Genomic DNA, 23,459 nt, shown 5'->3' on the forward strand with positions numbered 1-23,459 from the left:
AATATATTATTAAACCGCATGGGTTGCCACATAATTCATTGAAAAAGAAAAAAAAACAGACGAAGTAATCTAGTTTGAAGTTTGATCAATACAAACTATTATCAGTTGTAATGTTCTTTCAAAGTTATTTCAGCTGTTATAAGGGGCCATTTGAAGTTTATTTCTTTATATCTGTCAGATATAAACATCTTCAACGGTATTAAGCAAACGTAAGGAATAACATTGGTTCGGTTTCTGGCACGTGATCCCAGGTGACGTCACAGCTGAGGTATAAAAATGTTGTAGTCGAGTTTGCAAGGGAGCGATCATGTAACATCACAGCCCTGTCCTCGCGGTGTCATGGATTTAAAGCATTTCCTGTGCTTTGCTTTTACCACATGTGCTTTGGGATTTTCTTCTGCTCCCGATGGTAAGCTGAACATCACAAATATACGAAAACAATAATAAAAAAAATATATAGAACAAGATCTTTCACCGAAATCCTATTCTTCTTGTCAAGCTTTACTTTCTGTATTATACCGACTGTAGCTCGCATATATAAAATAAGCTTTTCTCAAATAACCTTTTCTCTAATGTCTTCAAACAATTCATTATAAGCCACTGATCTTAGTAATGAATTATGATCAGTCAGCGCAAATGACGAAGTGCACGGGAAAAGTCTTCGAATAAGCCATTTGTGCTTCTTTTCTCTCTCTCTGTATTTTTTCATTAATGACATTGTTGTGAAACGGTTTCTTTACGGTTTATTTTATTCATTATAATCATTGATAAATTATTATTATTATTATATTTTGTCTGCTTATTTTTGTCATGGTTTTCTGTCTCTACTGTTTTCGACTTCTACTCCTGCTTTGACAGAAATAACAAGTGTTTCCCAGTAGCGTTCCACCTACATTAACAAGAAACTCCTCCTCTTTCTTAGTAGAAGCTAATTAAAACCAAGCAAGCAATTTGATTGGCGCTTCTGAAAAAAGTAGATGTTGCAACTGATATGATAATGTCGTCCTATTAACTGATTTTGAACAAACAGTCATTCCATTTCATTTGTAGATAAACATAAAAATGTTGTATTCATAACAATGTTAACACAGCCTATATTATTATAGATAGTGTAGATTATTATAATATTGGTTCTTGGTAGGATGGATATATAAGCTGAAACAAAAACAAAAACATGCAAATGAATACACAAAGCACATTCTAAAATGGGGAGTATCATGGAAGTTGACACTAAGGAAATGTGATTGAAGTTCAGATTTTTGAAGGTTGAACAGCATAGTTCCACCTTCAAATAATTAAAGAAATATATATAAACTCCTGACAATATGATTTTTTTTTTCTTTTCTCTTTGGCTTAGACCAAAAAGAAGTAGTAGAGGCTGGAAAGACTGCAGTACTGAAGTGTAACGATTCCAGTATTGGCAAAGTGGACAAGGTCACATGGATCAGGAAAGATCTGGGAACAAATCTGTATGTTTTCTTCTACCGAGAAAATCGCCCATATGAAAACATCCAGCATCCATCCTTTCGTGGCCGAGTGGAGCTGAGTGATCCACAAATTAAACATGGAAATGTGTCCCTCACTCTCTACAACACCAACACTAATGACACGGGAACGTATGAGTGTCATGTCGTAGGCCGTCATGCAGGACGCAGTAAAAGAGCAGTTTCTGAAGTCCAGCATGTGGTACAGCTGACTGTCAAACCTTCAAGTAAGTTGATAGAGCTCTCAGTCGCTTTGATTCTCTTTCTCGAAGGCATTTTAAGTGTAAGTTGAAATCTATGAATTAAATCTACACAATGAACACAATTTAACTAGCACCCTGGAGAACACCAACAAGATTGAACTACCTTAGAGCTTCTTATTTACTCATCAACTTTCACCTGCAGGTCAGTCAGGAGGACAAGAGAAGGATGGAGCTGCTGAACCAATTCCCGGTCTGTCAGTTCTTGTTGTTGTGACTGTTGTGCTTGTGCTTGTGTCTGTGGCTGCTGTTGTTGGTTTGTTGATTAAGAAACGGCTCAAAAAAGGGTCATACATGTCTGATTCTGAGGCACTTAACGTAGATGTTTTAAATAAACTAACTAACTAAACTGTGTCTCCTGTTGCAATATCCATGTCTCTGTGCAGCAGTGTCTGCAAAGGTCAAACACAATCTTGCATTTGTTTTTCCCTGTCTTTCTGGAGGTTAATTTGATTTGAAAATCACAATACTTAAATACATGATTTCTGTTTTTAAGTTATCATATTAGTGTCATAAAACAAAGTTGAAGCTAATGTGTACTAATGTTCTTGCAGACCACTGAGAGGAAAAAGCACATCATAATGGTCTCAGTTATCACCAACAGTACTTAGTGATAAAATAATAAGTTTCTCCCTTTAACTGTAATTTTTCCCTTTCCCTTTGACTTTCATTTCTTACATGGGATTATTAATATTGTTATTATTATTATTATTATTTTATTATTGAAATCTATTGATTTTTAACAATGTTTAAGTAAGGTTATCTTGTAACCTTTTCATTTTTATGACTTTCTTATTATCAGTGAAATGGAAAAAGAAAATAAAAACGCCGTACAACAAGCTATTTTATCTGGATGTGTTTTTATTTTTTATAGCTATGAAAGATAATCATACGAATATCAAGCAAAAATCTAATTCTGACCTCTTGTTTTTATACCTGATTTAAAGACATAAATCAGTCCTTGTTAGTTAACTACTGAACAAAGTCCTGCCTTCAAAACAAAGAATGATAACCTGATAATAAACCTATAGTACAAGGTCAGGACCAACAAAAAAACTAAAACTGACTGGCTGACTGTGTCCAAATGCAGTAAAGAACATTTTTCATTTGACAGCCAACAATCAATGTTACTCACGTCTGGTTTTATTACTTAAAAATAGAAACTCAGCTGCAGTATTTCTGTTGTAAATATACAAATAAGTGAGGAAAAAAATGGGCTCAAGCTATGTTGTCTTTGACAAGGAACGATCCAGTACTCAAAGAGGCCAGTAAGTTGTTTAACAAAGACTTGAAAAAAATGAGAGAAGAGACTTGGGGCCAAATAATTAGTTAAATCTCCACAACACACCTCTGTGAACAAAACAGGCTGTGTATCACTGACTGATTGGAATTTCAAATGCATATAAAAACATTTCTGCTCTGATTTCTTTACCATCTCCTTTTATTTACTCAGTGCTTTAGGAGTCTTAATGTGTGCAAATTTAAACTCAGATAAATATTCCAACAAATGTTTATCCTTGGTTATTGTTAACAAGTTAACATGAATTAAAAGAAGAAGAAATCTCCAACTTCAAATGGATGACATTTTTGACATTTACTCTGCTCTTACCTTGTGTTTGATGAGCCAAAATGTTGATTGACAGGAGCAGTGACAGGAAATGTTGGCAAGTGTAAAGAAAAACACACAAGCATTCATTAGTTCTGAAAGATACACATGCACACACCTGACTATGACTGGAACTCAGTTTGTCTCCCAGGTCTCTGGGAATGGTTTCTTTGACGTTAGTCAAAGTAAAGTCTCTTTTTTTGTCTCTATGTACTGCAATGGGGATACAGAGGGAGTCCAGATGAGTGCAGAGCTGCTCAGATTTATCTGGACTGTAAAAAACTTTATAGAAATTACACTGAAAAAGAAAACACTTTACTTTGCTTAACCTGTAAAACATGTGCCAAGTCGCATCAATCCGTCTTTGATGTTTTTATAGAAGAGGTAAAATTGTCAGCACTTCTCATTTATGCCCCTTTGTTTGAATGATTTGTGGTGCTCAGGCTTAAAATGTAATGTGTAGGTGTGAGGTGTGCTCCTATTCTCTGTCACTGGGCCAGTAAATATCAGCTGTTACATATATATATATATATATATATATATTAGCAGTAAATTAACACAGAGATTCATATATTTCATATATTACTATCATGGGGGTCACAGGATCACAGGGAATAAAGCCTATCCCAGCTCTATCCGGTTGTTCAGTCTGACGTCACTGGCCGTGTCTGGGCCTAAACTCCGCTGCAGGTCCATATATCAAACGATCACTGTGGCATTACTGAGAGTTGGAAAACTGTCTAAAGTCTTTCATCTTTAATAAAATGATCAGTGTTCTGCTCTACCAGGTGTAACAATTGAGTTTAACACCCAGGCTTCCATGAAAATGGAATTTATGACATTTAACGGCGTTAGAAGTTAGCAGGAATTTAGCTTGCTAGCTTCTATCTAAATACAGTATAGCATGTCCTGACTGCGGGGTTTTGGAAACAAATTCAAACGTACAGCTCTGCTATCACTTCCAACATAAATGAAGACAGAAAACTAAACAGCAGTGACGTTTGTAGGGTTACTGAAGTTTGGCTAGCTGGTATATAATGATGTGCTACGTGACCGCTAGCGACATAGCTATGTTAGCATAATATAAACAAGCTAACTTTTTTTCCACTCGATAAAAGTTAACGTGAGTGTTCTCGGTGGTCAGGAACAAATGTAATCGCATGGCAGGATGCTGTAAAAGGACTAAACTTCAGCGAGGAGAACAAGTGAGATAATCCATCCACAATACGAGGTTAGTCATTCATATACTGCTGCATGGGCTGTGCTGTAGTTACATCGTCAGTTTTTAAGGTTTTAAAAACTGAGGGAGCCGAGGGAGGTCAACAGTGATCACTGACTGTTTTTAGGAGCTTTTTGAGATTAAATAGAAGAAAATACAAAACATTAAACATGTTAACAACACAAAAGCCATATTAAACGCAGAATACTTTAGGCCCGGAAGTAGGATTCGTCACGTCATCACTGAACAACCGGATAAACTAAACAGGTCCCCCATTCCAAATGTCTCTTTGAATTGTGAAAAGAGTCAAAAGAACACTCAGCCAATCAGGAGATTCAAAACAAGAACCTGTGGAAGTTGGAAGTAGAAGGTAGAAAGTGAGATCTGCAACACAGAACAGGATTGGGGCTTGGGAGAAGGTTATGTTCAAGATAATTACATGTGCATGAGCATTTGGTTTGTAGTACAGTTTATCCACTTAGATTGTGAACTGTTGGAGATATCATCTTCAGTATAATGAAACTAAATGTCATCATATAGTAGCACATGCAGCAGAGGAAAAGTGCATTTGATTTGGAAGTAACTGTCCCTCTAAACTGGTGTCTTTATCCTGTTTTCCTTCTTTCACCCCAACCGGTCGCAGCAGATGGCCCCGCCCCTCCCTGAGCCTGGTTCTGCCGGAGGTTTCTTCCTGTTAAAAGGGAGTTTTTCCTTCCCACTCTCGCCAAAGTGCTTGCTCATAGGGGGTCATATGATTGTTGGGTTTTTCTCTGTACCTATGAAGCGCCTTGAGGCAAGTTTTGTTGTGATTTGGCGCTATATAAATAAAATTTTATTGAATTGAACTGATATAAAGTCTTATAATAATATAATATATTAATAGTAAAGACTTCCGATACCTCCTACTATCCACACACTGGTCTGAGGGATCTTCCAGTAATGGTGATACTATTTGCCACAGACTTGGCAGTAAGAAGTGATGTCACACCTCATTTCATATCTACCTATCTATCTATCTATCTCTAATCTAAAACCCAACCTGCTATAAAAAGGTTAGGTCCTAGATTAACAAAGAACACCAGGAAAAACTGAACCACCTTTACGGTAAAGAGAACCCAGGTTGAGCACTGACCACTGGATAAGACAAAATTCTTCTGCCCCCATTTTTTCATCTTATTCAGAGATTACAAAATGGGGGCACACACACACACACACACACACACACACACACACACACACACACACACACAGTGTTTGTGGTTAAAGCTGTTGAACTGTAGTTTTGAGCTTCGAATTTCGAATTTTGAATCAGGAAGCTGCTTCATGCACCAGACAAAGAAAGAATGCCTCATCATCTTTGCCTCAAAACAAAAAGCCAAGATGAAGAAAAATTGGAATGAAATCACTAGATTAGGAACGTCGCAATACAATGTGTGTCAAATCATCAATCTGAACAATGTCTTCAGTTCATCTCAAACTGAAAGTAGAGAGGAAATGATCCAATGTTGACCGTGAGCCAGTTATTAAATTATGAAATGATTCTCTGTTCTACATTAAGGTCCTATTTGAAAAAAGCAGGTCTCATTATTAGTTGCAGTTAATCGTACTATATATTTTTCTGCCTCTAGATTATTGTTACAGATGGTCATAATAATACAGTATAAACTGTAACAAATAATCATGTTTTGTGTGTGTGTGTGAAAAACATTTGTTTAGAAAAAGATTTGTTTAGAAAAAGATTTGTTTAGAAAAAGATTTTACATGGACCTTTGGCAGATAATAATAGCTTTATTAAGAGCTGCTGTAGCCTCAACATTTCATACGCCTTTTGGAAAGGAATTAAATAGTAGAAATCATCATAGTTTCTGCTTTTTCAAGTTTGGGTTTTTCCCTTTAAAGTAAATGTGAAAAAGTTGGCATTATTCATGTTCACGCAGGCATAATCTCACTGAAAACCACCTGAAAGCTCATGAGGTGAGAATGACAGAGTGAGAAACTGTAGTACAAGAGGTGAATTTCTTTTTTTTCACAAGGCACATTTGAGTCTAAAACATTTCTTTATACCTTTATGCGTAGCTGTAAATATTATATCAGTTATAAATTGAACAAAGTTCTCTCTGTAGAACACACAATAATTATACTCAATAAAAGCTGCTAATAAACTAACAGCATAGACTTTCTGTAACTACACTATGTAGCATAAAAAAAATTAGAACTAAACCCAAATTCAGCCACAGCTCCTAATGAGCCTGTGACTGCAAGAGCTGTATTAAAACTTTGATGTTTTATGACGTTTTAATACATACTCAAAAATATATGAACTATGAAAACAATTGTTCTGCTTCTGTATTGTATTGTGATGCATTTCTCTTTTTAAAAAGGATTTATGCTTGTTTTCCTTTTTGTTGACGTGTATTTGTTCAGTGCTGCGAGCGGTCGTGTTCATGCAGGTCTAGTTTTACTAAAAACTTGCTGATCCAGTTCCAGAGAGACAAACACACCTCTTAAGATCAGCTTCAGGCATTTCAGGTGAAAAACACTCAGAGAGCAGCTGCAGCACTGAATAATTAAACATATTTGTTTGGTATTTCTTTATGCAGGGGTTGATACTAAACCCGATCATTTACCTACTTTAACTACAGTATGCAACAAAGAAACTGAAGTTAAAATGTAACCTGCACAGCTCCTAACGAGCCTGTGACTGTAAACAGAGCTCAAAATGGCCACGTGTGGTTTGCAGTTCAGCCTCACCTCCCCCACTGTGGGGGAGGTGAGGAAGAGGAAGTGTTTTTTACAGAGAACAGAAACCATCTGAGCTTTCACGAAAATATGAAAATTTGTCCAGGATCTTTTTCTTCTTTAATGATTCAAATCTTTCAGAGCATAAGGAATGTCTAACTGCCTGAGTACAAACTCTGGATGTTAAAGATGTGATCAGATCAGTTTAATCAGTGCTGTGTTGTCAGCTTGAACCTGTATTTTTGTTGTTGTTTCTTTCTTTTCCTGTAGGTTTGCTCTTGGTGCTTTAAGCGAAGCAGACAGTCCCTCATAAAATCATCATGTGGTCAAGATAAAACTGCTGATGAAAGACTGAAATGTGCTTTAAAAAAAGATGCCCGAAAAACCCAAAGGAGAGATCAGCAGAGGAAGTTAAAGCTGGAGGTCATGTGACACTGTGATATTTGTGGAACTCAGTAACTTGATAAGATGATTTAAAATGTCAAATATGGACATGAAGCTGCAGGGGAGCATTTTCTTTAAATGCTCTTTTTAATCAATAGGCTAGCTGTGCAAGTTGTGCAAGTCAGACTGTCTCAACCCAGCCACAGCTTCACCTCTTCTAGGTCAGATGTACGGTGTATTCTGACATTTCTGCCACATCTGACCCACAAAGCACTCATTTTAGACCCACCTCGTCACTTTTGTCACTTTTAGCTCACACATTTCCAGAGCTATGTGGGCCAGGTTTGGCCCACATGTGCCTGCTGCCTGGCACATGTGGCCAAACCTGGTTTGTATGGTTAGTCACTCTGTGACTCAGAAGGATAAAACAGAAATGTCGCTGTGGGAAAAATCACTTTTAAAAAAGTTCTAATTGAACGTCAGTAATTTCATTGGAAAATACAAATAGTAAAATCCGTTTTCAATGTGGAGTATTCAAAAGTGACACGTTTGTCTCTATATCTCTCTATATGGGTCTGTCCCTGAGAGACAGCAGAGATGACAAAATGGGGGCAAACACACACACACACACACACACACACACACACACACACACACACACACACACAGTGTTTGTGGTTAAAACTGTTGCCCTGTAGTTTTGAGCTTTGAATTTTCAATCAGGAAGTTGCTTCATGCACCAGACAAAGAGCTAATTTCTCACAGACTTTAGGCTTTAAACAGCTACAAGAGTTAAGCAAAATTTTTTTACATTTTAACTCATAATTCATTAAACTGGGTTAGAGAGACACAGTTTTACTATGTTTCACTGTTATGTAGTATTAGTCACTATACAAGTTTAGCCTTCCCACATGACATGTCAACATTTTTTTGCTTCTCTAAAGGAAATATTTTATTCATCTCAAACAAAGTGAAACCCACATAATGGAGAGAGGGCCACAGATTCAGAGAGCCTTTTGTTTAGGCTGACTTACATAAAAAGTCCAGGGTGTCACATTTCCTCCTTCAAACATGTCACACTCTGTGGCAAATCCCACGCTGTGTGGCCATAGCTCACATGAAGAGTATTTATATACAGTTGTGTAATAGTCTTTACTTTTGTTCTGAGTCACAGGGTGGGGTTTAATGACGCATTGTCATGAGAGAGGAGTGACAGATGACTGTTGATGTTTGAAGTGCACAGAGCAGAGGCTGATTGGCTCACTGAAGGAGTTCATGAAATGATTGGACCAGACTGATGACAACAGAAATGAGTTTTATAGCGCGGGAAAGCAGAAGAGATGCAAACAATAGACCAGTCGCCCAGACATGAATACAGGTGTGCCTTATGAACCTATTCATAGGTTCAACTCAAGACAATATCAGGATCCTGTGGTCAGGGTGATGTTATAAACAGTTTCCTGTTCCTGTTTCCTGCTGTGAGGTTCATGTGATTTCTCCAAATACTCTGCTCTATTGACAAAAACAAATAAAAATATTTGATAGAGAGAGCTGAGGTTGCACTTGTTTCACATCGCTGATGATTATTAATGTGGAACTTGTGTTGGACTGTGTTGTAGGATTGTGAAGTCCTCTAAGACAGTGCACACACATCCTTTCCTTAAATCAAAGTCTGTCTGTTAAAAGAGTCTCGGCTCATACATCGCTACTCTTTCTGTTTGGCCCATTGACACATTAAGATGAGATTTATTATTTAATTTATAACAATGTTTTTAATATTAAATGGTGTATAATTAGGAGCATAAGGTGCGGCTTGGTAGAATGTGAGGGTGTGTTAATACCTCAGAGGGACGAAGTGTAGTTTAACCCTGACTGTGTATGTGTACAAAATACAGACTCTGATACTAATGCTTTTCCTATGACCTTTATTAGCAGACTGAACACTGGAGCATCCTTCATGAAGTGAGGACAGAAAGAAAACCTCACATCATTCCTTCACCTCGTAATGTTTTCCTTCAAATTCAAGTAAACATAATGAGCTGGAGATAGAGGAGGAAGTTTATCATACTGTAAGTTTAAACCATTTGTTCCTGTCATTCAGCAGAACAGGGAAGTAGAAGTTTCTGTAATCAATAAAGGGGAAATCTGCTGTTGCTGTTAAAGGAACTTCAGTCATATCAGCGCTATAACAGCAGCTACTCAGAGACTAAAACCGGACACCAGAGCTGACTCAGCACCACAGATCTCTGATAAAAAAGGTTCTGTACTGTGGCCTGATTTGAATGTCATGCAAATGTGGATGCAAAGTTTCTGCTCTCATGTTGTCTGTGTACTCTCTTCTCTGTGTAATGGCTCTGTGAAGTCTGACCAAAACCACCAAATGAGTTTAACTGAAGGTGTTTGGGAATCAGGGGATTTCACTGGGTATTGTCAGTTACTATGAGTTATTACAAAATAAAATTCCAAGATAGGGAAAAAGAAAGTTACGCTGTAAGTTTTGTTTCACAAGAAACAAAAATGAGAGCAAGAGCAAGAGAAGGCCACGCCCACCAGCCGTTTGTCAGTGGAAAGTTTCCAAAATGTATTCTGGTATTTTACTCATTTGAGACATTTTAATGACATAAAGATCATTGTGCATGACTCAGATAGATCAACAGAAGCTTCACTGCACGTTTTTCTCTGTTTAATTTGCAGATATAAGTGAATCACTTAAAACAAATGACCTCATTACAGATGAGCCAGCTGGAGCTTTGGAGGGCAGATTTATACACTGAGGCTGCTCTTATGAACAGGACACGTATTTATTCGTGGATTTCTGATATTTATGTTAGAAATGCTCTTCAATCATATTTATAAACCCAGAGTTTTGACTGACAGGTGGCGTGTCTGAATGTATGTATTGTTAGGAACTATCAGGAAGCATTCATCATCACTGACACGCACACACCCTATAACCCTGTCTTATCATGACTGGAAAGCAGTTCAGCCCTTCCTCAGAAATTTCTTAGAGCTCATGTTTCAAAACAAAACATGTTGGCATTGGTTGACTTTCAGTCTGAGCGTCCTGTTTAGATCATGTTTCTCTTTTGACTGCCTCCTTCCTCCTCTGTATATAAATGTATAACCTTCATTTGTATGTTTGTCTCTCACAGTCAGAGCAGATATAGAAAAACTTTAAACATGTTCCTGGATTCATTTACAGCTGAAGCTGGCTGATCTGTTACTGTGGGAGCATTTAGGTGAAATTCAAAGAACTGAGAAACTCTTACCTTCACATGTTACTGGTAATCTGGATTATTATTTTTATATAATTTGTGAGACTGTTTAGAACATTTAGTGTCTGATGGATTTTTGTAGAGGGCACAGCAGAAGAAGCTCATTTTCTGTTTAATATTCACTGATTGTTTTACTTCTGTTTATTGATCTACTGTAACGTAGATTTTTTGCTCTCTATCAGCTCATATTTACAATTTTCCTCATTTTCTTTTTTCCCTGTCATTAAAGGTCAGAGGTCACAGTGAACACCTTCATATGTTGTTGGTCTGACTAAATCTCCTGTGCTGCCACCTGCTGGTGAAGAACTGTCAGAACGCTTCCTACACCAGTCACATTAAGCACCTTTTGAATTATTACTTTGATGATGTAAACTACACACACACACACACACACACACAAACAAAACAGAAAAACAAACACACATGAATATGAAGGAGTCTGAAAGATGTCACAGACAGTAATCCCCAAATTTATCTTAATTAATTTCATTTTTAATGGATGGAAAATCATTACTGCTGATGTCATGTGGGCAGAATCTGAAACTCAGTGATGTATTTTGTTCATGTTTGACCTGTTTGTGTATTATAAGTATTTCTGTTTCGCTCGCTATTTCAACTTCATGCATTTTTCTCCTCCTATAATAGAATCAGACAAGTTACTGAAAAGCTGTTGTACTCTAAAAGCCAACAAGGGGACAGGTGTGTCTTTTTTTTTTCCTCAACAATTGGTCTTCTATGACCTTCTATGATGTATTCGTCATGTAATTTCTCTCTGTGATACTGCAGGCTGACAGCATCAGTTTCAGAGGTGACGTGAACTCATACCTCTGATGTCACACATATTTCCTTCAGGTGATGTTGACTCAGTAACTCAGTAGACTCAACATATCCAAGATGAACAAGATAAGTTCATCTTGGATGTGGCCAAAAGGGTCTGATAAATAAGTTTATCAGAACAAGGTTATGAGCAGAGATCTCGCTGAAACAGACCTCAGGTGTCCAGTCCAGCAAGGAGATAGAAATCCACTGATGCTTACAATCTGTATCCAAAAAACAATACAAACCCCCCCCCCCCCCCTACACTCTTTCACACCAGTTCCCTCACCTGTACCCTACTACCCTCCAACACTCTCTTCAGATTAAATTCCCCAATTCCCCGCTCCTTCAATCTATTCTGCAGAACTTTCCTCTCCACACCATAACCCTTGCACCGCAGTATTACATGCTCTGCCGTCTCCTCCTCCTCCTGGCACACTCCACAAAGCCCCGTCTCATGTTCTCCTATCATCTGTAGTGTTTTATTTAATGCACAATGTCCCAGTCTAAGCCTGGTAATGACCACCTCTTCTCTCCTATTACCCCTATACAACCTACACCCTGCCACCACAAACTTTGTCCAAAAACCTCTCATGTTTAACTGTTTTCCACTTTTTCTTTGGTCATTTTAGCCTTTTTGGCTAGGGTGAAGGGAGTATCTGCCATCAAACAAGAAGACAGCCGCATGTAACTACGACGGTGTTTGCTAGTTCACCGTACATGCATTAATGTAATAATGTGGTTAACGTACTCAACGTAAATTACACACAAACAACATTAAGCTACTCACGCAGAGGAGAACGGCTGCTGCTGCCATCATCATCCGTCATCATTTCTGCTACACTGGCAGGGCTAGGGGCCAGGACTCTACTCTTCGGGTTTTTGGGGGATGTTGCTAACTCCGGGTCCGATAACAGGCACCACACCCGCAGTAGATGTGCACGGTGTGAGGTCTCGCAGCAAGCTATCAAACACCGCGCATTTCTCGGCTTTAAAAAAAACCCGCTATGCGTCGCCAGGTGTTTCATCAGATTTGAGGTGTTACCTCCTTTGACAGTATCACAGTATCAGCTTAAAGCACTTGTTGCAGGCTGCTGAGTTTGCATCTTTGCTGTGAAGTACAGCCAGACTTTTGATCGCTTTCGCCTTGGGCATTTTAATCTGTAGCTCTGCTCTAAAAGAACGTACGTACCTGGCCCCGCCTACTATCCTCGGAAACGTAAAATGATTGGCTAGAATTGGCTCAGGAAAAAAAAAGCACCGAAATAAAGCACCGAAATGTGCGCTGCTTTTCGGTCTGGCTACTACCGTTTATGTCAGAACCGGTGCCATCATGGCACCCATCCCTACTTCCGATTGCAGAACATCCAAACGTCTCAACACAGAAGGAGCTGCTGAACCATATGCCACACACCCATAATCGAAGACCAATCTAATTAATGCCTGGTAAAGTTTTTTCAAAGCAGAAGAGCTCGCTCCCCAACCCCTCCCAGCTACACACCTCATAACATTAATAACGTTTTTGCATTTGGTTTCAATCTGGTCAATATGCTCCCTCCATGTCAGTCTTGAATCAAACACAACACCTAAGTACTTAAAAGAGCTCACTTTCCCAATTACCTTGTCATACAGTTTCAATGTCAGTCTCACCCACTTTTCTTTTGGTAAAGAACATCAATTTTGTTTTTCTCACCGAAAACCTGAATCCCCAGTCAAATCCCCACTCAACCACCATATTTACAGCCTCCTGAACCTTGCCCACTTAGACTTAGATTTAGACTTAGATCCTCCCGTGCCGATCGGCGCATCGGGCGACAAGAGAGCGCCATTGAACTCGGTCCATCGCGTCAGTTGTTGCTTCATCCCATGACAGTTCGGTTGAGCGTAAATCTTCAAGGAAAGTCCTCCTCCATGTTATTTTGGGTCTTCCTCGCCGTCTCTTTTCATTCTTTGGGTTCCACAGAACCGCGACATGGCCAGGTCTCGGGTCCGGTAGCCGAAGGATGTGACTGGCAAGTCTGAACCGACGCTTGGTGACTTGGACATGGAGCAGCTCTACTCCCGCACAGCGATATACTTCCTCATTGGTAACGCGATCCCGATATGTGATCTTGAGCAGTCGTCGAAGACAACGTTGTTGGAAGACGTCGAGATGGCGGTTGATCTTTGCAGTCGATTTCCAAGTCTCCGCTGCGTACAGTGCCGTCGGTATAACGATGGTCTTCAGGAGCCGCAACTTGGTTGGTAAAGGCAGTGCGGTGGTCATCCATATAGGTCGTAGTCGTTGAAAGGCTGCCCATGCTTTCCCAATTCTGCACTTAACGTCATGCTCCACGTCCCCGTCACTGCTAAAAGTGCAACCCAGGTACATGAACCTGTCCACCTCTTCTAGCTGCTGCTGCTGATTCACAGTAACCGCTGTGTTTGATGGTGTAGCGTAACCAACTCGCATAATCTTCAACTTCTCACCGCTGATCCTGAGTCCTATCGGTGCTGCTTCGATTTCCAAAGATGAGGTTGTTTTCTGAAGAGCCCGGAGTGTTGGTGCGAGTAAGGCTATATACCTTGCCCACTAGGTGCTCAATATTTCTTCCTTTTTTCCATAACACACAATCATCAGCGAACAAAGACCTCCCAATTCCCTCAGGAACATCAGAAAAAACATCACTGATCATTATAACAAAAAGCAGGGGACTAATTGCACTGCCCTGTGGCATTCCATTCTCAACCGTGCACTGACTAGAAATTGTAGACCCAATTCGCACTTGGATCTTCCTACCAGATAAAAAGTCTTGGATCCAATTGAATGTCCTGCCACCAATACCCATAAAACAGTCTGTTAGTTTCCTGTTGTACTTTGTAGGTCTGTGTCTCGTTATGTCCATTAGTTTCAGCTGTGTCCACCCCTGCATATCATTTCCTCATTACCTGGTGTGTATTTACAGCGTGTGTTTGCCTCTGCTCGTTGTCGGTTCATCTGTGTTACTCCGTGTTAATCAGTGTTTCCCCGCGTCTCTCTGCCCTGCCTTCTTTGTGTCATCTCTGTGTATCTCCCACTGTCCTTATGTTTTCAGGTTTGTTTATTAGTTTTTCCCAGTTTAGGTTTATGTTCAGTTCTGCCCTCACCTTGGTTATTGTTCACTGTAAATAAAACTCACTCGCACCTCCGCCGCTGTCTGCTACTTGGATCCTCATTCACTCCACCACACGACCGCTGCCCCAGCCGTGACAATGTCAGACTTGAGATGCCATCTGTGGAAGTGTGGATGCTTCCTCTCTTTGCTCTTTAAGCAAAGTGTGCTCTTTAAATGCTTCACTTTTTTTCCGTATGAGCTTACCCGCGATAGGTTCTGGTTACTTATAGATCATTTGGACTAAAGTTTTCTTAACAGAAACAGCAACATTTTTATAGTTACTTTATCTTCAACGCTCCGTGTGTCTGTGTCCTACACACAGCTGAAGCCTGATTACAGCGTCTGGGCACCGAACAGCCTCAATAGCCTGGAAAGGTGCTAACCGCTAGGCTAACTAGCAACAAGATGCCTTCCCTCTCCACAGATGACTACCACAGCCTGCTGCAGAAGATTGCAGTACTGGAGACAAAAATTCATTGCTAAGAAGTAAACGTGGAGGTAAATGGTCTGTGTGGAAATGAAACAACCTTGCCTTTGATTCAAAACAATGGCGATGAGCAAGCTAGTACACAGCTAAGGAGCACAGATAACATGACCAAGAAAGTAGACTCTGTGCATTACAATAAATCCCCAAGCCATAATCCCCCCTTGGACTGTCTTGGTGCAAAGCCAAGACATAAATCATGTCTCCCGGAAGGGGGAGGACGTATCACAGGCATGGCACAGCGAGCTGAAATCTCTGAAACCAACTGGCCTTCACGTCCTATGAGACAGAGAAGCTCTTCTACCCCTGTATACGGGAGGAAACAGGACTGGACAACCGTGAATAGGAAGATTAACAACAAACCTCCAAAACAACTGAATGTGAAACTGCAGAACAGATTTGCTCCACTATCAAAGGACCCTGGATCTATATCGGACAACTATCCATCTATAAGTAGCGAAGTAAGGTCTGAAAATCTGTTGAAAAGTAAAAGGCCACAGGGAAAGCTAAAGGCTAGGCCTGAAACTCTGATTGTGGGTGACTCTGCCGTAAAGGATGTACAAAGGATGAGCGGTAAGAACACTAAAGTCCTCTGCTTTCCTAAGGATATGGTCAACAACCTGAAGGAGAGAATTCGTCAAATTGCAGATGAATATCCAACTGTGACAAACATTGTTTTGCATACAGGGTCAAACGATGTGTCCAAACAACAGTCGGAGGTTCTGAAACAGAACTTTACTGGATTATTAAATACTGTAAACTCTCTGAATGCAGCTGTATTCATCAGTGGACCTGTACCGCCCGTCAGAGGAGGAGATGAGAGATTCAGCAGGTTGTTTGCACTGAATAAATGGCTTATATCAGCATGTACTGACCACTCAGTGCATTTTATCAACTATTTTAATATTTTTTGGGAAAGCAGGCATCTGTTTGAAGCAAATGGATTTAATTTTAACAAGTCAGGGGTGAAACTGTTCACCTCCAACTTGTTTTATTCCATACGTCATCCATCTGTGCTTGGTGCCAAGGCTGAGATAAATGAGGAGTTATCTCATAAAGAGGAACAAACAGTACTCCAAGAACAGACAAAGCCCAGCAGAAACCTTGAGGAGGAGCTCCATCTGCCCCCAACCGGAAGAGCTTCAGAAAGGAGAGACATCTGAGGCAAGAACAGGGGTCCCTATTTGCCTCCAACTCTCTCAACAACACTAACAACCAGGACCAGGGAGCACGACCTTCCCCAGTCCCCCAAACCCCTGACAGGCCATACCCTCCTCCCCCTCCCTTTCTCCCTCCTCCTCACACCTGAAATTCACTGAGGAGATGATGGAGCGGGTCAGTGCTGGGCTCAGATCTACCCCCCGGCCCAATCCCTTTTTGTCCCCCATAAACCCCCCACCAGAGCAGCCAAAGGTTTGCCATCGAGTCCCGCCCTCAACAGAGCAATCGAAGTTACATTGCCCAGCCTCGACCCCCTTAGTTCCTCCTTACCACCTTCACACTCTGTCACCGCAGTCTGATGTGTGATGTGTGGAGGGTCCGGGCAGCGAGGATTATGGCAGTGGTGACTTTTCCCAGGAGAAGCTGGGACCCTTTTTACTAGAAGCTTTTAAAATTTCTGTACTTTTAGGTGACAGAAGGAGACATGTGGCCTGGTCAAAACACAGAGAGCTGCACTCTAAAAGATCTTTAAATATAGTAAACATACCGTGTGTGCCACAGACTGCTCCCAAACACGAGGGGGCAAATAATACCTCTAAAATACTTAAGTTGGCTTTATTAAACGTTAGATCTTTAGCTGGGAAAACTTTTTTAATTAATGATTTAATCACCGAGCACAGCCTTGATTTTATGTTTTTAACTGAAACTTGGTTGGACCAAAGTAACAGTGGAGCTGTTCTCATCGAGTCGACCCCTCCTAACTACAGTTTTATCAGTGAGGCCAGGGTGAGCAGGAGAGGAGGAGGGGTTGCTGTCTTATTTAATGAATCATTTCAATGTAAGCAGCTATCTCTTGGAAGTTTTCAGTCTTTTGAATATGTGGCTTTACAGCTGAAGGCCCCATCCAAAGTTATGTTTCTTAATGTTCACAGGCCTCCCAAATACTGCACAGACTTTTTTAATGATCTCAGTGAACTGCTGTCTGTGATCTGTGTTGATTTCGACTGTGTAATTATTGTTGGGGATTTTAATATCCATGTGGACAACCCTCAGGACAAAGGGACTAAAGACCTGAGTAACACTCTGGGCAACTTTGGGCTGACTCAGCATGTAACAGAGGCCACACATAATAGAGGACACACTCTTGACCTACTGATCTCCAAGGGCCTGAGCATTTCAAACGTTACTGTGTCTGATGTGGGCCTGTCTGATCATTACTCTGTTTTCTTTGAAAGTAAAATCTCAGCCCACACAAATATACCAACAGCAGTGATCAAAAAACGGTGTATAACCAAATACAGTAGTGAGATCTTTAACCAGGTCTTCCCATTAACACCTAACCTGTCCAGAGGTTCAGTCAGTGAGCTCGTCAATAGCTTCAATGCTAAAATGTTAAATGTAATGGACACTATTGCTCCCATTAAGGTGAAGGTTATCTCTGGAAGGAAAAAGTCTCCATGGAGAAACTCCACACTGGTGAAAAATCAAAAAAGAGAGTGTAGGAAAGCTGAGCGCAGATGGAGAAAAACAAACCTCAAGGTTCTATGACATCTATGAAGAGAAACTTCACAATTATAATTTACAACTGAGGAGTGCAAGGAGGTCCTACTTCTCTGACATCATCACCAAAAACAGTCATAATGCTCGGGTCTTATTTTCTACAGTTGACAGGCTAACAAACCCTCCTGTGTCAGTGGCAGCTGAACTTCATTCGGCCTGCAATGACTTTGCCAAATTCTTCACAGAAAAAATCGAGAAGATTAGACAAGCAATTAGTACATCAACAGCAGATTCAGGACATGTACTGTGTCCACCGAAAAACTGTTTAAACACCATCAAACAGTTTCAACCTATAAACAGCAAAGACCTGGAGGACATCTTAGGTCAACTGAACTCGTCCTCTTGCTGTTTAGATGTCCTGCCAACATTTTCAAAAAGGTCTCAAAGACTTTGGAGTCAGACCTGTTACAGATCGTCAACTTTTCTTTAATGTCAGGTGTGTTTCCAGAATCACTAAAAACTGCTGTAATTAAACCTATACTGAAAAAGGACAATCTTAACAAGACACAAATGAACAACTACAGGCTGATCTCAAATCTCCCATTTTTAAGTAAGATCATTGAAAAAGCAGTTTCTCAACAGCTCAATTACTTCTTAAAACAGCATAACTGCTATGATGCCTTCCAGTCAGGTTTTAGACAGAACCACAGCACTGAAACCGCTCTGACCAAAGTGTTTAATGACATATGTCTGAATACAGACAGTGGAAAAATGTCAGTCTTAGTTTTACTGGATCTCAGTGCAGCATTTGATACAGTTGACCACAACATATTACTCAAACGACTGGAGAACTGGGCAGGTCTTTCAGGAACTATATTAAACTGGTTCAAAACATACTTAGAAAACAGGAAATACTTTGTATTAATAGGTAACTTCACATCTGAGCAGACAAGTATCACATGTGGAGTTCCCCAAGGTTCCATCTTGGGACCCCTTCTGTTTAACATTTACATGCTCCCACTGGCACAGATTATAAAGAACAACAAAATAAACTATCATAGCTACGCAGATGACACACAAATATATATCACAATGTCACCAGGAGACCGAGGCCTATGGGCAGAAATCTGTGCCATCAGAAACTGAATTTGAATAAGTTAAATTTGAATTTGAATTACTCGGATTGAATCTGAATTGTAACTTGAATGAAAGCTTTTGAAAACTGAATTTGAATTAGTCTAATTTGAAATTGAATTTATGGTTTGAAAATGAATTGATTTGCTTTGAAACTGCATTTTATCCTTTAAAAATTCAGCTCTCGAATAATTTCAGATTCACTTCTCACCATTCAGTTTCAGTTCTACAATTCAATTTCAGTTCCAAAATTCAGTTTTTGGGACTTACATCCGGTTCGGTTCAAGCGCAGATTAATAGAACTACAGACTGATAGCGTTACTTGACGGAATCTACAGCGTCTTGAGCTGAATTAAGACTTCAGAAGTCATCCGTCATGTCGAATGACCAGCGGATAAACTCTCAGGTTGGTAATAAATGTATTACATGTATAAGAACAAGTGTCATGTTAACAATTGATAGCATCTTCCTTGGGGGGCTCAACCCGGGATAACGGTCATGGCCAATTAGGGGCTCTGTTGGCTCTTAGGTGACGGTTTCCTCGTGGCTGCGTGCAGCAGGGCTAGGGGAGGGTCTGTGCTGACGGACGTGGGTTACTGACCTGGTAGCCTGGCTGCCCCTGGGTGGGTCCGGGATGGGCGTGAGGTTCTGGGGCACTCCGTCTCTGGGCTGGGGCCCTGGCCAAGCCTCAGGGGCTTGGGTCCTGGTTGGTGTGTTGCCGGGGGGTGGGCGGGTGGGTGTATGGGGGCCCAGTCCTGGCGCAGGGTGCCGCCTGTGCATCGAACCACCTGGGGGGCTCTTCAACTGGTGGGGGAGGTTGTCAAATCCTGCAGGAGATTTCCTCTCTTCAGGAACTCTCTCTGCAGGAGGGGGAGATACAGGAGAGGTGGAGGAAGATCTCAGCCTGGGCGCCTATTGTCTTGTGTAGTCTGGAAGATGAGTGGATGATGGGGTGGGTGCAGTTTTCTGTGGTGGGGTCGGGTGGACTGTCCCGGGCTCTGTGGGGCTGGGCGGCGTTGCTGCACTGGGCCCCGGTCCGGATGGGCCTGGGCCCCCCTTTCCTGGTGGGTTGCAGAGTATGGGGTGCCTACTGGGGTCAGCTGGGAGCTGGCCCCAGGAGGGGTCACTGCCCTCCCTTCCTTCCCTCCCCATCTCCAGCTGCCTCCCTCTTCCCGCTCCACCACAATCACCCACACATGCAGGGCCTTGGGGTAGGGGTGTGTCACCAGGGTGCAGAGGAGACATCCCCCTCTGTCCCCTTCTGGCTGCCTCTGCCTCAATTTTATCCCACAACTTAGACATTCACATTACTCACACTCTCATTACACATACATATAGGATCTTGGGGTGGGCACGCTACACGGATTCCAAATTACCATCAGGGTGTACACCTCACCCCTGGCGTCGTTGCCCACCTCTCAATTTTAAATACACGTAGACATTGAGGGCTAGCAGGAGGGGCTATACGCTTACCTGCTGCTCTGGCAGGTAGCTCCATGCCCTCCTGGGTTTTAAATGCACCTTAGAACACACATACATCAACACTACATAAGAGCGGGTGGAGGGAGGTTTGAGTCTTCCCACACCCCCGTTCTCTCTGCCTGCTGGAGCGGGGGGGCTAGGAGGAGGAGTTGGCCGTCCGACTGGGGTCTGGAATGTGGGGCCTCCCTGCTGCTGCGGAGTCGGGGCAGTCTGCTTCTCCCCACCGCAGGGAAAAGGGTAACATCACCTGGGTCTGGGCGCAGTTTCCCCCTCCAGGGGCAAGGGTACCTAGACCCGGGCTTAGAGTACGCTTTGGGGAGTGTGATTGTGTGTACAGCGTCTCTTTATGTCCGTCTCCACGTTGGGTGAGTGTTGAGTAATTGTATATGAGAGCATGAGGGTGGGAATAGATGTTTGTATCTGTGTGTGCCTGTTTGTCTGTGTCTTTATGTCAGGTTGGGTATCAGACGCCACCTCTCTGGGGACATCTCAGGCCCTCCAAGGTTTGAGGCCCATCTCCCCCACCACTTCCCCTGCCGGTGGCAGACGCCCTCAGACATCGGTGCGTTGGTGGTTCTTTGTGTCCGGGTGGGCGCCCAGGTACCCACCGCTCACTCCTTGGCGGCTGCTTATCGGGGCCTGGAGCCTGGGGCTCGCTCGGGCCACTGGGATGGGGTGCCCTCGGCCTCTCAGCCCGGGGCTCGGTCACTCAGGCACAGCTGGCTGCCGGCGGAGCTCACGGGCACGTCACTGCAACCCCCGGCTTCTGCTCGCGGCTGCTGAGTGACCCCTCATCTGGGACTCTCCTCAGCTCTTTCTGGGATAGTGGCACGGCTGCCCCTCTGTTGGTCTTCCTTGGTCTCTTGTGTTCTGGGGGCCTCTGGATGTCTGGAGTTTTGATCTCCTCCATACCTGCTTCATGCCCTGGAGGACGGGGCAGTGGCCCCCACACCCTCTAGCAGATCATTACATGAAGGAACCTTTTTAAAACAAGCGCGTTCATGCTCACAGGTGCACACACGGGTGATCACACACACAAACTACACCCTTTTGGCTCCTACCTCAAAGCACACTGTGCGCTGTCGATCCTACGTGCTGCACAATAATGTTTAATATTTAGTATTTACTGTCATATTCCATAGATCATTGTGATGTTGTTTATTACTCTCGTTTTCTTCTGCTTGCTTTCTTTTTTTTCTTTCTCAACAGGTGATCCAGGTGATCGATATATGTATTTTTTTGTCTGCTTATTCTGTTGGTTTTGGTTTTTGCCCTTCTCCCCGTCCCTCTTCTCAGCTGTTTTCTTTCCTCTTTCTTTCTCCCTTTCTTTCCACCAGTCAAGTCTGTCCCGTATTCAGCAAGTCAAAATAAAATAAACAATAAAGGTGAATCAAATGGACCATTACGGCAAGGCTGGGATGGTCCATTTGGTAAAGTAAATCCGTTGGGCATCTTTCTTCGCCTTTAGACAATAATTCTGATGGCAAAAGAACCAAACGGGACAGGTTTAAAAAAAAAAAAAAAAAAAAAAAAAAAAAAAAAAAAAAAAACAATTGATAGCCGTACAGTAACCTTTATGCTTATTGTAGCTGCTAGCTAAAAACGCTAATTTAGCGTAGTTTGCCCTGGATTAAGCTTTGACAAACAAATATGATCGACTGTTTCTAGTAGAATTCCAAAGTTGTCATCTTGTACCCTGTCAGAGCCCTGTATGCTTGCAGAGACCCCTACAGTAAGGAAACATGCAAAACGCTGTCCAAACCTTTGTATTTTAGCTTTATTTATAGCATCCCAACTCGTTAGCGAACTTAATAACTTTAGCTAAAGTGAATAGTTAGTCTAATTCATTAGTGCAGCATTACTGGATCACCTCTGTTTGAAGTAATATAATATGATATACAACTATCACTGTGTTTAACTACCATGATAATTATTAGGGTACTGAGTGCATGCTTAATTAGATTTTTTTTTTTTTAAACATACTGCTCCATTGCTATGTTTGACAGGCTGAAGTTGTCGGGTCACCTCCTAAATCAACCGTCTTTTACAGGTGTTTTGTGCCAGAAATGGAGTGTCCACTGAAGACTGAAGATACTGAATCTCTACGCCGTGCCATTGATCCCTCCTGTGCCTTCATCTAGACAAGAGACATTAACTTAACCACTCTCACATGCTCTGTACCTACATCACCTTCCCTGACAGTCGTAGCTTGGCTCATCTGAGGGTGAAATTATAAGAATGTGTTATTTTGCAAAGTGCTCTCTTGGGTTCCTAAATAAAATATGGCATTGAGGTCATTTCTTTTGAATTAATCCCTTCTTCTGAAATATAAGAACTGGTTTAAATGGCACTTTCTGTTCCTTACTTCCTGTTCCACTCCCAACCCCAAATAGATGCTGACAAGCTGACACAGTAATATGGAAGAGGGAGAGAAGCTGGAAAGGACTACTACAAATAAACCCAATGCCTAACAATGAAAAATGTAAAATAAGAACAATAATAATAATAAAGATAAAAGATGAAGTAACAAGTTTTTTGTTTATTCCAAATGATCATCCAGATGTCTGTGACATGTGATGACAAACACCGTAATGGAAGGCCTTTGTCATCACATGCTTAAACTCATCATATATTTTGCATATGCTGAACAGGCAGTCAGACATGCTGTAACTGGGGTAGAAAACTGCATGAACACCATACAGCAGGGGTCTCAAACTCCAGTCCTCGAGGGCATGGAAAAGTTGCATGACACCGGCCCTCGAGGACTGGAGTTTGAGACCC

General features: G+C 41.5%; 2 protein-coding genes and 1 long non-coding RNA gene across 3 annotated transcripts; all 3 read left to right on the forward strand.

The window, feature by feature from the left end:
• The first annotated feature begins 253 nt into the window (after positions 1-253).
• On the forward strand, positions 254-2,587 carry LOC116328672 (coxsackievirus and adenovirus receptor homolog). Its single transcript, XM_031750513.2, has 3 exons — positions 254-409; positions 1,358-1,711; positions 1,890-2,587. Exons 1-3 carry the CDS (start codon positions 340-342, stop codon positions 2,090-2,092), a joined length of 627 nt encoding a protein of 208 aa, XP_031606373.1. The 5' UTR covers positions 254-339; the 3' UTR covers positions 2,093-2,587.
• Positions 2,588-10,892: 8,305 nt separating this feature from the next.
• On the forward strand, positions 10,893-11,663 carry LOC120438969. Its single transcript, XR_005612283.1, has 3 exons — positions 10,893-10,976; positions 11,197-11,334; positions 11,613-11,663. It is a non-coding gene; the product is annotated as an uncharacterized LOC120438969 (long non-coding RNA).
• Positions 11,664-15,533: 3,870 nt separating this feature from the next.
• On the forward strand, positions 15,534-17,113 carry LOC120438968. The gene is made up of 2 exons (XM_039609582.1): positions 15,534-15,974; positions 16,089-17,113. The coding sequence occupies exons 1-2, from the start codon at positions 15,635-15,637 to the stop codon at positions 16,562-16,564; spliced, it is 816 nt and encodes a 271-aa protein (XP_039465516.1). The 5' UTR covers positions 15,534-15,634; the 3' UTR covers positions 16,565-17,113.
• The last annotated feature ends 6,346 nt before the right edge of the window (positions 17,114-23,459 follow it).

Source organism: Oreochromis aureus, linkage group 3 (genome assembly GCF_013358895.1).
Source record: "Oreochromis aureus strain Israel breed Guangdong linkage group 3, ZZ_aureus, whole genome shotgun sequence".
Taxonomy (NCBI): Eukaryota; Metazoa; Chordata; class Actinopteri; order Cichliformes; family Cichlidae; genus Oreochromis; species Oreochromis aureus.